General features: G+C 47.0%; 1 protein-coding gene across 1 annotated transcript in view; it reads left to right on the top strand.

Moving 5' to 3' along the window:
* Window positions 1–14286, top strand: part of ELAVL1 (ELAV like RNA binding protein 1) — a 96518-nt gene that overhangs the window by 37262 nt on the left and 44970 nt on the right. The window contains exon 3 of the mRNA XM_082243971.1: window positions 7882–8035. Coding sequence (XP_082100097.1) covers window positions 7882–8035 — 154 coding nt within the window. The remainder of the gene's footprint in view (window positions 1–7881; window positions 8036–14286) is intronic.

The raw sequence follows: 14286 nt of genomic DNA, 5'->3' as shown, positions 1-14286 counted from the left end.
ACCTTTTAGAAATCTATTTACATAGAAAAATGGTTGTGTTCAATACAATTGAATTGAATACAATCTCCATCTATACATAGTTATTAGGTTTGCACATTTACCACTTAAAGCCGAACTCCACCCAAAAGGGTAAGTTCCGCTTTAATGACTCGTCCCCCTCGATCCTCTTGCACAATTGGCACTTTTGAGGAGTGGAGGGGAGCAGCTATCGGATTTAGACAGGTACCTGTTCCCACTTCCGTCCGGCAACCAAAGTTCTCCCTCCCTCCCTTCTGCAGACTTCTGGGACACCTACAGGTTCCAGAAGACTAAATCCACCATTCATGATGCGCAGCGGGACTCGCGCATGCGCAGTGGGCACCCGGCTGTGAAACCAAAAGCTATCAAAGCCGGGTTCCCAAAGTGAAGATGGCGGCGCCACCGAGGGAGGAAAGAGGATGAAGACGGCTGGGGTGAGCTCACCGCAGGTCCGTGGGACAGGTGAGTGGCTATTTTTTAAAAGTCAGCAGCTACACTTATTGTAGCTGCTGACTTATTTTTTTGATAGGTGCCTGGAGCTCCTCCTTAAGGACTAGGCCTATTTCTGACATTTTGTTGTTTACATGTGAAAATCTGTATTTTCTCAAGTTGTCTTCCAGGACAGCCCATGAGACCTAGGGCTCCTCCTACCAGGACAGGAAACACATTCCAATAAAATAAATGGCGTCACCCTAGTCCTCACCTTCAGTATTAGTGTTTCCTCCGGACGGGGGTAACATGTTCCTAGGAACTGAAGCTCCTGGTCTCATGGAACTGTCCTAAAAAGACCGGGATTGAAAGAAAGCATCTTCTCCAGCCCAAGTGCGGTACCCCGATTTGTTGCAATGGGGGCTTACCGCTTTTGTCTCCTGTATCTCGTGGTCCATAGGGGCAGGACCGTGGATGTCGTCAGTGGAATTGCAGGGGGAGTCTTCTCCGTTCATGGCGGCGTCCTTGGAGCAGCATAGGCTGTGTACCAGTGACGCCGCTAATTCAGCAGGGAAACCTGCAAGTTTGAATTTGGCGCCACGAGCGGAGGAGGCGGAACTCCGGCATTGCACTCTGGCCCCAGGAAGCCGCACAGGTCACTTCCGGCGCAGCAACTACATCCGCGGGCGCCGGAAACAGTAGCTCCGATTTCCTAAAGGCGCGGACAGGAGATATCTGGGCCACCGGTGGCGGGTGAAGACCCAGCACAGGCTGCGGACCACCACACAGAGCAGGATGGATTGCAGCATCCGCTCAGGCGGTAGAGGCAGGCTCTTGCACCGGCACCTCCCAGGTAAGCAATGGGGAATTTTCCCTTCCAGCATATGCTTTTCCCCTTCCTTTCTCTTGTAAGTTAAATCGGGTTGGTAGAAGGGGGCACTATTTCTTTACCCTGTACACACTATGTGGGAGGGTGAATTAGGGAGTAATAACTAATTATGTTTTTTATCGTTATAGACCAAGGCTCAGGACAAGGTCCAAAGATGCAGCCCCCAAAAAGAAATGTGCAGTTTGCGGGAGGCTAAGTTCCACATGGAGCAAAAGCGTGCCGCACATGTATTTGATAATCTTGTTAAAGATGACTCTAATGTATCCACCCAAAAGAATGTAGACCTTTTACTTAGGTCCCTACATCTGTGTCTAAACCAACAGAGTGTATGGTGACGACACAAGGGAAGAATCGGAGTCCCCTCAATTCTCAGTTGAGTCTGGGCAGGGGAGGAACCCAGGGAAAGGAGTCCCGAGAAGGTTCCAGATTCAAAATTTTCCCTTTTAAAGATGTGGATGAATTGCTTAAAACAAATTGAAGAGGAGAAGGTGCAAGCATAATCTTATGTATACAATCCATAAGAAAAATGCGATTCATAATAAACATACGATTCAGGGTGTGTGTGTGATTACCAATCATTGGCAATCAATCACTTAGCAGTAGATTTTTTTTTAGCATGATCTTATGTATACACAGCTCCTTGCTAAAATACAATCAAGCTGGAATGGGAAAATCCTGAAAGGAAACAATTTTTCTTTAAATTTTAAAAATAGGTTTGTCTTTGATGACCGCAAAGAACTATGGAATAAAATTCCAAAATAAATTGTCAGTGAGGTTTATCCTTACCTGTTCCTCCTTATGGAAAAACAGAAATGATGAATGGAGGAGGATGTGTGCGGATTACACCAATCTCACCCACCACCCTGAACAGACAACTCAGTGGGTGTTTGTGATCCTGTTACCAATCACTGGCAATCAATCTCTTAGCAGTGAGTTTTTTGGCTGAATCATCCGCTGAGGTGGTTAGAATGACAGCCAGAACCTGTTTGGCAGGAGAAGTTTCTGGCTCAGGTCATGGTCTGGTGACAGTACTTCCAAACTATGCCTCTGTGGTCTCCCCTTTACAGGTGACCATTTCTTCAGGCCCCGGGCTGACAGAAGCTCTGGAACGTACTACTGACAAAAATAAGTAAATTCCAGAAAAGAAAATATCCCCATATACCTGAAAGTTCTTTCAGGGCAGGGGTTAACTACAAGGGCCATGTAAAGTTCAGGCCGTGTCCAAGCAGGCTTGGCGGCGTAGGTGATAGAATACCAGGCTTGTAATGATAAGAGCTGCTGTGAGTTCAAGTGCCCCTTCCAGCCAGTGATTTATTCATTAACGAAACACTGTACTGGACACAAAGGTAGGGGTAGGGGGAGCATCCTGTTTAACCCTCCTCAAGCACCCCGCCAAACCTCAAGGACTCCTTTCGCAGAGTGGGCAGAAGATGAGGGCCTTCCTCCCACAGTAGAAGGAAATAACATCAATCCCTTTTGAATTTTGACCTAGTGTCCACAGGGTACAGACTGGAAATCAATTCCCAGAGAAGCTATTAATTACCAGTCTCCCCAAGGATCAAGCCAAAGCAGTTGCTCTAAGTCTCCATGGAAACTTAGTAGATCAGAGGGTATTGATACCTGTTCCAAGAAGGATCAGGGCAAAGGGTTGGTTTCCCACAGTTTGGTGATAAGAAAACCCTCGGAGAAGTTATCAATATCGACGCACTTTAAAATCTCTCGATAAGGTACAAGCATTTTCACATGGAATTGGTGCATTCCATAGGAAGCCTGCTGTATCCAAAATATTTCATGACTATACTGGACTTAAAGGATGCTCATTTCCACATCCCTATTTACCTGGCTTACCAGAAGTTCTGACGACTACAGTGAAGCTAGGACCAGAGGTCAGACACTATCACCTTCGGGTTATCCTCAGCCCCTCATATCTTTACCAAAGTCCTGAGGGAAGCTTTAGCTCCGCCGAGACTGAAGTCCATTAAGATCATCCCCTACCTGGATGACCTCCTAGTAGAGCTGGATTCAGATCAGAAACTGGAAAAAGACCTCCAAACAGTTCAGAAGTTCCTTGAGTCACTGGGATGGATGGTCAACAAACCAACCAGTGGGTCTCACTCAGGTACATAACAGGAGTCATAGGCCTCATGACCTCCTGTTTTCCAGCCGTCCCTTGTGCACAGTACCAACAGCGTCCCCTCCAATGGTTCCTGTTAAAGAACTGGGACGGATTTCCAGATTCCTTGGAACCGAAGGTGAAAGTTCCCACCAGGGTAAAAGAACCCATAAAATATTCTCTTGGGTCAAGCTGAATCTTGCCTCCATTTCAGCTATTCATCTGAAGGAGACTCAGAATGTCTTAGCAGACCACCTCAGCCGCCACCAGGTGTGTCGGGACAATTGGTCCCTCATCCCAAGGAACTTTTGCAGAAACTGCGGCCAAGTGGGGTCTTCCAGAAGTGGACCCTTTTTGCAAACAAACAGCAAAACAAGGTTTTTTTCCCCTGAACTAAGGGGACCAGTCCCTGGGGGTTGATGCCTTTGCAAACCCCTGGTCTTTCAATCTCTGCTACGCCTTCTCTCCAGTCAGGCTAATCTCGGAGGTCCTCTGGAAATTCTTCCATAAGGACACAGATGTGATTCTAATAGCTCCCTTTTGGCCCAGAAAGGCCATGGTTTTCACACCTACAGGCCTTGGCTTCCAAGCCTCCAATAATCTTGCCCTTGAGACAGGACCTGTTGACTCAGGGTCTGGTGGCCCATCTTAGGTCCTTGAACCTTACCGGCTTTGTATCTGAAGAGCAAGATACTAAGTTCCCAAGGATTCTCAGACAAGGTAACAAAGACCTTGATTAAATGTCAAAAACCTGTCACGAGCGCTATATATTCCAAAAGGTGGAGAGTTTAATTTTGGATGACTGAAAATCACAGGCCACTCCAGATGTACCATCTATTCTGGAATTTTTTTCAAAAGGGCATTGATACGGGCCTCTCCCTTAGTACTTTGAAAGTGCAGGCTGTTGCCATTAGCATTTTTTCTTCAGTATTTCCCTAAAGGAAAATCCCACGGTAGCTAGGTTCTTCAGGGCAATCGCCCGGGCTAAACCTGTAGTTGTCAGAACATGTCGAACTTGGAACCTATCCCTGATCCTGCAAGCCTTGATAACAATCCCTTCAATCCCTTTTGAGCCCTTGAAGGATTTAACAGAAAAACTACTCACTCTGAAAACTGCATTCCTAAATGCAGTGACGTCAGCTCGAAGAGTCAGTGAGTTCCAGGCCCTCTCAATTGGAGAGCCTTTTTCTTATGATTTTTTGAGCATAGAATAGTGCTAAAAACCGATCCAGATTTTTTTTTTCCTAAGGTAGCTACTTCCTTCCATAGAGCAGGATGTTGCACTACCTAACTATTGTAGTTCTCAAAAAAATATAAGAGAAGAATTTTAGTTTTTTGGATGTCAGAAGAGCTCTTCTGGCTTACCTAGAGGTTACCAAAACCTTTAGGAAATGTGATACCTTATTTGTACCTTTTTCTGGCACACACAAGGATAATAGAGCTTCTAAAAGCCACCATAGCTAGGTAGATATAGCAGGCTATTACAGAAGCCTATAGAGCAAATAATGTTGCTCCACCGGTGATAAACGCACATTCAACAAGTGCCTTGCCCACGTCTTGGACGAAAGGGCTGATGCCTCACCAGAACAAATCTGTGAGGCAGCTACCTGGCCTAACTTTTCGACCTTTGTTAGACATTAGCGCCTGGACCTCCTCTCTTCTCAGGAACAGGCATTTGGTCGAAAAGGTGCTCCAGGCAGTAGTTCCTCCCTAGACTGGTAAGTTCCTGGCTCATCGTCTCATGGGCTGTCCTGGAAGACGACTTGAGAAAAGCTGAGTTAGACTTATCGGTAACTCCTTTTCTAGTAGTCTTCCAGGACAGCCGGACTCCCACCCGGTGCTGTCTTGTATTATATGTGTGTATGTATGTATGTATGTGTGTGTGTGTGTGTGTGTGTGTGTGTGTGTATATATGTGTGTAAATATGTGTTTTACAGGATGTCCTTCGGTTCTCGAGAATACTGAAGGTGAGGACTAGGGCAACTCCTTTTATTTGATTGGAATGTGTTTCCTGTCCTGGTAGGAGGAGCCCTAGGTCCCATGGGCTGTCCTGGAAGACTGCTAGAAAAGGAGTTACCGGTAAGTCTAGCGGCTCTTTCACACGGTCCGCCTCCGTAGGCGGATCCGTGCTGCTCAGCGGGGATTGATCCGCGATCCCCGCTGAGCTGGCGGATGACAGCTCCGTCTCCGCTTGCAGTGCGGAGAGGGAGGTGTCACAGCCCCCACTGCTCTCTATGGGGTATCGGATGAGAGCGGACCGCCTGTCCGCTCTCATCAGATCCGACCCGATCCAATACCTGAACGGATGGAAAAATAGGGTATACATATATATATATATTTTTTTTTTTTTGCAGAGACCCTAGAGAATAAATGGAGTTTGTTGCCATACTTTTCACACTGTATTTGCACAGCAATCTTACAAACGCATTTTTTTTTTCTTTTTGGAAAAAATACCACGTATTTGAATTAAAATAATAAGAAAACTGTAAAGTTAGCCCCATTTTTTTTCTATAATGTGAAAGCTAATGTTACGCCGAAAATTGATACCGAACATGTCATGCTTCAAAATTGCACATGCACGTGGAATGGCGACAAACTTCATCGCCATAGGCGATGCTATAAAAATTTCTACAGGTTACCAGTTTAGAGTTAGAGGAGGTCTAGTGATCGCGGCGATACCTTACATGTGTGGTTTGAACACTGTTTACACATGTGGGCGTGATTTAAGTATGCGTTCGCTTTTTCTTGTGAGCTCAGAGGGACAGGGCGCTTTGCTTTTTTTTTTGTTTTTTTTTCTTATTTTGCTTTTATTTTTACACTGTCCTTTTTTAAAAAAAAAAAAAAAAGTGATCACTTTTATTCCTATTACAAGGAATGTAAATATCCCATGTAATAGAAGCATGACACATCCTCTTTAATGTGAGATCTGGGGTCAAAAAGACCTCAGATCTCACATTTACACTTAAAAAAATTATTAAAAAAAAAAAGTTTGGCTCTTTAATGCTGTTGGGCAGCAGTGACGTTTGACGTTGCTGCTGTTGGGCGGAAGTGATGTTTGACGTTGCTCCAGTCCTTCAAGGGCATAAAGTCGAGTGGGGGCCATCTTTCTCTCACTCGACTTCCTGCCCAGCAGCACAGGGGATCAGATAATTTTCCCCGCTACTGACGGCTCCGATAAGTGGGGAAAACGACTGGGAAACTCCCATGAAAGTGATCCTGTGGCAAATCTGCTGCTGAGACCACTTTTATCTGAAAGAACCACCGGGTGTGTAAGCTATCTGCTGCCATAACTCAAAGTAGCGACGAAAAAATACATAGCGGGCAGTCCAGAAGTAGTTAATATTTTTCTTTATTAAATGTTATTAGCGTTACATTTTGTCAGTTTGTGGTATTTGTCCATCTGTACAAGATTGCACATGCATACAACTTCCGTTTTTTGGGGAAAGTACTAATCCTACTCTCTTCCTTCTTCCCTTTTCTATGTTTTTTGTGTTCCTGCATTTTCTGCAGTCCTTTTTACGTAATGTTTGGCATTTTTTCTGTAAAGAGTCATTTCAATTTCACAAGGTATGCTGAGTGTGAGTGACTTCATGATTCTGTTTGACAGCGGTTCTCTGTGATCTGTCAAAATTTTACATAATGCCTACCCAGTCTCCACCCCCCTGCCCTTATAAGTGCTTCATCCAATCCTTCATGGTTTGTAAAAGGGGTGGTCCTTGTTGCCCTAAAAAGTTATGTAGATTATAAGGTTGAGGAAAAAAACCCTCTACAGTATGTGTGTTTTCAGGGTTTGTACGGTCATGAAACACCTGGAAAAGTTATGGAATTTTAAAATGGCAATTTCCAGGCCTGGGTAAGTTTTGGAAAATAATTTAACCCACAAAGTTTTAGAAAAATTCCCTATCTATCTATATATATATATATATATATATATATATATATATATATATATATATATATATATATATATATATATATAATTGAACTTCCTTTATTCTAAACTCAAATTGTGACCATGCTGCCTTCTTCAGGGACCTTAAACTGTTTGTCACAGTTAACTGTCGTAATCTTTGATATGATTGTACATTGTAATACTATCCTCTCATAGGTGCCTCTTCTTCAGTGTGAATACCTGGAATTGATCCTCATAGCAGATTTCCTCCTTCCCCATATTCATTTGGTTGCCCTTTTGATTTACTTTCTAAAATCGAACTTTTAAGGTTTCATTTTTTTTTATAAAATTAAAGCACACACGCACATATATATATATATATATATATATATATATATATATATATATATATATATATATATATATATATATATATATATCTCGAATCCAGTGGTTTAGGGGAGTAATTTATTGTATCAGAACTTCAGAAAGTGCTGTATGTGTGCAAGCCCATAAATAGTGTATATTTTCTTCTGCTAGGTGTCCTTTGCCCGTCCAAGCTCAGAAAATATTAAGGATGCAAATTTATATATCAGCGGACTCCCAAGGACAATGACGCAGAAAGATGTTGAAGATATGTTTTCAGGATTTGGGCGTATAATCAATTCTCGAGTGCTTGTTGATCAGGCTACAGGTGAGCAGATTTAATTTTTCTGCACATGTCTGTTAAATATTTGTGTAACTGAAGAACTAAACTACTTGAAAACCTTATGTTTTGTTTGTCTTGTTCTCTGTATTAACCACTGGTTATACCCAATTTGGATATTGCACGGTAGTAAATTCTTACGTGATACACAATTCAATAAATTTCTATGATTACACTGATTACTGTTCCCCGACTCTTACATAGCCGACAATAATAACCTACTTTCACTCTGCGGTCTATGCAGAATAACCTTTTCTATATACTTGAAAACCTTCCCTATTTTTAAATTAAAAAAAAAAAAAAAACTTCCAACAAATGCCTTTCTAAGTAATGTATATGTTAGGCTCATGCTTTATGGTAGTTGCCACCCTCCCACAAAGTCATCCAAGGTGAATTACTTTTCAGAGGACAGTAAAAATAGGTTAGCAGGCATATAGGAGGTGATGCCTGTGTTACCTAGTTTTTTCTTTTTTTTAATTGCAGAGTTTTATATTGTGGAAATACTCTGCAACTGTGAGCCAAGCGTTGAGGTTGTGGCTGTAGTGCGGCTTAATTCTCTTATGCGTTGCTGCTTGTCAAGCTCTGCATGTGGTGTTAAAATTGCCTCAATGTAATACAAAGCATTGCGGCTGCTGTAGTGTGTACTTCAAGCAGTAGCATATCTGCTTGTGGGTGGTCACTCGGGGGTGGTAAAAATGTGTGCCTCCATTACACCTTAAAGGGAGATCGCTCTGGGAGGCACGTACATTTTTTGCTGATATACTACATGACCGAAACAGTTACACCTTGGAAATTTTGTAATTGCACATCACAAGACACAGCAGTTATTAGTCAAGACTACTTGGGCTATGCTGCCACCTACAAATAATGGATAAAATAGCAGGAATCCCTTCCCATGCATAACTTCTCAACCAAGCCTCAGTTTTTTGTTAGTGTCTGAAGGTGACGGATGCTTCCCTGATTCTCTCTGAAGATTTTTGTTTTCATTTTTATCGCATACTTCTGTGCATGGGTGGGAATCATTTTGTTCCTGGTTTCAGTGCATATGGTGTCAGTCCACACTGAATCTCCAAAATCCAGCCTGAATCTGCGCTGTCCTGCCTCCTACTTATTACTGAATTTATATTTATTTGGGTACAGTAAGTACAGGGACGTTTCGTCTTTGTGTGGTACTGCCACACAAATGTTCTGGCCAGGCTTACACTCCTGTTTGGGGGACCACTTCCCTCAATGGTATGCAAACTTGATTATTCCTTAGCAAATCATGGCTTTGCACATGCAAGAGGGGGGGGGGGAGGCTCCCAAATCATAATCTCAGGTAGAGTGATCCCCTGCAAAGTTCACCCTGGAATAGCTACCATAGAAGTCAGATTAGCTCTGAATTTCTGCCCTTAGCAGACACCTTCACTGTTTCAGGGGCACAGTTCTCCACTTCCTCTTAGTTGTCTGGGGTTCTCACTGGTTTGAAACACCTGTGACACAAATGTGGCCCTCCTTTTTTTTTTTTTTCGTGGAAGAGGAAGAAGTGGAAGCCAATGAGGATCAGAAATCCATTTTACTTTAGGTGAGGCTTTCCAGTAGCAATCGCCCAGACGCACAAAGCTTCAGTTGGTCCTTTCCACTGCTATGTGGTGATTGGGTTTACCTGAAAGTTTCACCATCAAAACAGTTTGCTCATCTGTACCCCATGGAGGAGGGCTTGTACGAAAAATGGAGTTCCCCGGCTGTTTGGTTATTAACTATTTTAACCAGACCCAGACACAGTTCCTGTGGGCGACATCCTGGTCTTTATACACACCATGGATAAGAGGTAGAGTCCTTTTTTAAGGCATCCTTCCCTATGGTGGTAGCAGGTCCGCAGTGGCTATAGTAGGCATTTGCCAAACCCTCAGTCATTTTGCAACTCCTGGACGATTTCCCAAGAGCTTTGAGCTGCTCGGTGGATAATTCCATAATGCAGCTCAAATGGAATAACACTGTCTGTCCTCATGAGAAGAATCTTATGGTTTAAGTGCTTACCAAATAAGTTTTCCTTGTGAGGAATGCTTATTTGGACCATCGTTTGTATGCGAATATCCACAAGGTGACAGTGGGGGAAGAGCACACTTATACCCCTTAACTAACTTCCGCCTGCTGCATAGACAAATGACACCGGGTGGGATACTCCCTTGTTCTGGGCCAACGTAATACGAAGTCGCCCAGTTTCATGCTGCTGTGGCATGCTGTGTCCCTGGGACACGGTGTGACCACGTTCTTGGTAAAGAGCCGGTGATGCCACTCTTTACTCTGTGATTAGCTGTTTCCACATACAGGCGGTCACATGTAAACACGGAAATTCTGGCTAACGGCTCTCCTCACCTCTTCTAACTGCAGTGGATATCAAGTAGGTCTACCTACACATCCTAATTTCTCTATCATTCATTGACGGATGCAGTTCTCGCTGATTCATATCAGTAGGGTTATACTGCCACCTACAGGAGTAGGACACTAGGCAGGAAAGAGTTCTGGCTATGCCTATGGGCAGTCCCGGAGGGTACACCCTCTCTCTTCCTGCATAGGATGTCCGTTTTAATCTGCCTAGTCAGGAGTAAAGACCTAGTTCCTTTCTGGGATCTCTGGTCCTGGCATATAAAGTATTTTTTTTATTTAGAATTTTTTTAGCTAGCCTTTTTTTCTCCGGAACTTTTTTTCCTGTGAGATCTTCAAGCAATTATGCCGGGCTGGGCGACAGACTGGACCCCCATATCCAGTGGTCACCCTAGTCTGGCCAGCGAACGCGTGCAGGCCTTAGCTCCGCGCTGGGTCGGCCGCAACATAGTCCCACTGGACAGGGACTGGCCCTGCGAGCTAAACGTCTTGCCAGGAAGCACACGACAGGGTCTAGGCTGATGTCGCAGCGTTCCTATTTGGCCGACAGCCCCCCTACTCCGGTGGCGTGGGGTCCTGTCAAGACATGGCGCCCGCCTGTGTTCCCGGTATGGAGAGAAAATGTCGTCCCCCCCCCCCCCCCCCGGCAGATTTTGGGGTGGACACAGGCCCTCTCCCTGGGATGGTCGGACCCTCCCACTCCTGGGTTTCCCTCTGTCCTATTGTGACCCCCCCTCTCCTGTCCACCCCCCGTCCCCCCCACCCACGTGGGGGACTGTTTGGGCCTACCTGAGCCTGGGGCCTAGTGTGCAGGCCGCATGGGGGCCGGGCGAGTGTGCGCTGTCCGCGGTGCTCAATGATCGTGCAGGGGGGGGGGCTTGCTAGGGTTCTTCTGAAGTGGATGGGCGTTTGGGAGGTCCCCCAAAAGGCCCCGAATTCCGTGTTTTTGGGGCTTGGCCACCATTTTGTTGTAGCCTCTGTCTGCTTCTATGGAGGTGGCCATATTGGTACACCCGTTTTTGGCCATTTTGCTGGAGATTTTTTGCAGTGAAGGCCGGTGGAAGTACCTGAAGGACAGTGAGTCTTGAGGGTGGTCTCACCCTCTCTTTGGGTGTCCGTTAGCGCGTGCCTGACCTCCGGGGGGCACTGTAGCGCTGTGAGGCTGTTTAAAAATTTTTTTTCAAGTTGCTAGCGGGTTCCTCAGGTTCAGTATGGACCCTGTGGGCCTTTTTTCCCACCTGACCCCCTCATGGAGGCCGCAGGGCCTTCCGGATCTCCACTATCCGTCTATGCCTTTTTGGCAGTTCGGGACGCATTTGGGCCCGGGGGGTGGTGGTAGGTGCGCTAAAACGTTTCTCCACCTACCCCTGCCTCTTCTGATGTCTCGGAGTCCGAGTCTGGCTCAGGCGCCGCAGGCGTGGGCCTGACGTGGGCCTCCCTGCCGGGTCTGTTACCTCGCGCCCTGTCTCCTCGGATGATGAGGAGGACATTTCCACCTCCCCTGCTGCGACAGGCGCTGGTGGACGCACTGGCTGTTTTCGGTACGTGGCACCCTGCAATTTGGGGGTCGCGGCGTCTGCGCCTAGGGCGCAGGTGGCATCTGGCACATGCCACCTGGATCTGCTCATTTTGTTGGCTGCTCATGTAGGAGTGGAACCGTCAGACGTTCCCCTGGGGTGTCTAAGCGGCCGTTAGCTGTTGCCCTTTAGGAGGAATCTGGTACAGAGGACCGTTTCCGCCTTTGGTGGACATACAGTCTCTAGGTTAATGGGACTACTGTTCCGGTGGATGAATCCCCGTCCTTTAAGGACTTGGGGGATAGGATGGAGCGGGCTGTGTGGCTTGTGCTCTGTGCTCTCTGGCGTAGCTGCACTGGGAACAGTGTTCATGTTTGCCCTTGCCACGCAGACTCTGCCTGGGGCATGTCCCTCTTGCTCTGGGGGAGCTGTTGGACCAGCTGGCGCAGGGGCTGCTTTTTGTTTGTGATGCCGCACTGGTCGAGGCTCCCTTGTATAACACCTTGTCGTTTTTGGCGGTGGTTGACCGGAGTCTACTTATTAGAAGGTCTTAATGGATCTCCCCTTTTCAGGGGGATCGCCTGTTTGGTGCTGCCCTGGATGACACATGTCATGCCTTCCAATGTGCGGCTGTCTTTCCAATATGCGGCTGTCTCCGGATCGCTTACAGGCGCTCTGTGGGGCAGTTCAGGCTCTGGTTCAACAAGCTGGACCTACTGGTCTTTTGTTGGTTCCGTGCAGATCCCAAATTGGTTGGTATTGGTTCGCACGGTGGTGGCTTCTCTACATAAGGGGGCTTCCTGGCCTCCATAGACATCAAGCTGCCTACCTTCACGTCCCGTTATGTTCTGGACAGCTACGGGTTCTCCGTTTTTTGCAGTGGAGAAGGATCTCTTGGTTTGTGGCGTTACCCTTTGGTCTCGCTTATGCTGCTAGGGTCTTCACGGCGGTGTTGGCTCCGGTCCTGGTGCTGTTGCGATAGCGGGGCATATCGGCCCTGGTTTCCTGGCCGCTCTGCTTCTCCATTTGAAATCCCCTACGGTGCTGACAACGAAGTTGGTTGTCACAGTGGGAACTCTGGGTTTGAGTTCAGGTGGGTTCTGAACCTTCAGAAATCATCCCTGGTCCTTTCCATGAGACTGGATTTTCTGAGTCTGACTTTGGACTTGTCCTCGGTCAGGGTGTTTCTCCCTCCGGGGTCAAAACTCTTGGCACTTTAGACTGCGGTCGACTGTTGCTGTTCCGCACATGGTCTTCTCTTTGGACCTGCATGCAAGTTCTGGGACTGATGGTGTTTTTCAAGACTGTCCCTTTCGCTCAATCCCTCTGGGGATCCCTCAGGAGGCACTCCTTCTCGAAGGCGACTGGAATTCAAACTATCTGGACTTGCGGATCCCGCTGGGCCGGGTACCCGGGGAGTCTTGCTCTAGAATCCTTCCTTCCTGTCTACTGGACAATTATCACCATGGATGCAAGCTTGTCCGGGTGGGGAGGAGTCCTCGGCAGGTTTCGGGAGTATGGTCCCTGGAGGATCCAAGTTACCGCTTATTGTCCTGGGGCTGAGAGCGTTTCAGCTTTGTCTTGTTCACTGGATCGGGCACCTGCAGCTGTCCGGTGCACTTTCAATTGACTACGCCGCTACCGTGGCTTGTCATTCACCATGGGGGTACCATGAGTGTCCTTGCTGCCTTGGAAGTGATGTTTCTTCATTGGGCAGAGCGCCTTGTTCCGGCTCTATCCGCTGTTCCCTTTCCAGGGGGGAAACAACACAATTAGTTGGCGGTTTGCCTCAGTCGACTGGCCCTGGATGAAGGGCAATGGTCCCTTCATCTGGAGTCGTTCCAGCAGTTGTGCCTTAGTTTGGGGGCACTCCGGACGTGGGCCTGTTGGCATCGCATCTACAGGATGGTGCAGAAGTCGTGGCCTGCTCCCGGGACCCTCTGGCGGGTGCAATGGTGGCTTCATGGGTTCTGTCATGGGCAAGAACATTCGCTAGGTTCAACATGTTCAATGCTGAGATGTTTGGCGTGGTCACCTGTGCAAAGCTGACGCCGGCATGGTCGTGCGAGAGTGCTCGCGAATGGGCCGAGGTAGTGTCAGCTGCTGTCTGCCTTTTCCTCCTCTCCTGTTGCTGCCAAGAATCCTTCGCAGGATCGAGGCGGCAGGATTTCGGTCATTCTCGTGGCTCCGGACTTGCCTCGCCGAGCTTGGTACGCCGACCTGGTCAGGCTTTCCGCTAATGCTCCTTGGGTTTTCTTCTCTCCAGGGCCGATCTCACTTCCGGCTTTACGTTCGACGGCTTACGGGCTTGGCTGTTGTAAGTCAGGTGTCAAAGGACGGGGGGGTTGTCTGCTT

Source organism: Pelophylax lessonae, assembly GCF_965119305.1.
Source record: "Pelophylax lessonae genome assembly, chromosome: 1".
Classification (NCBI taxonomy): domain Eukaryota; kingdom Metazoa; phylum Chordata; class Amphibia; order Anura; family Ranidae; genus Pelophylax; species Pelophylax lessonae.
The sequence above is the reverse complement of the archived record's forward strand: the minus strand, read 5'-3'. Positions and strand labels throughout refer to the sequence as shown.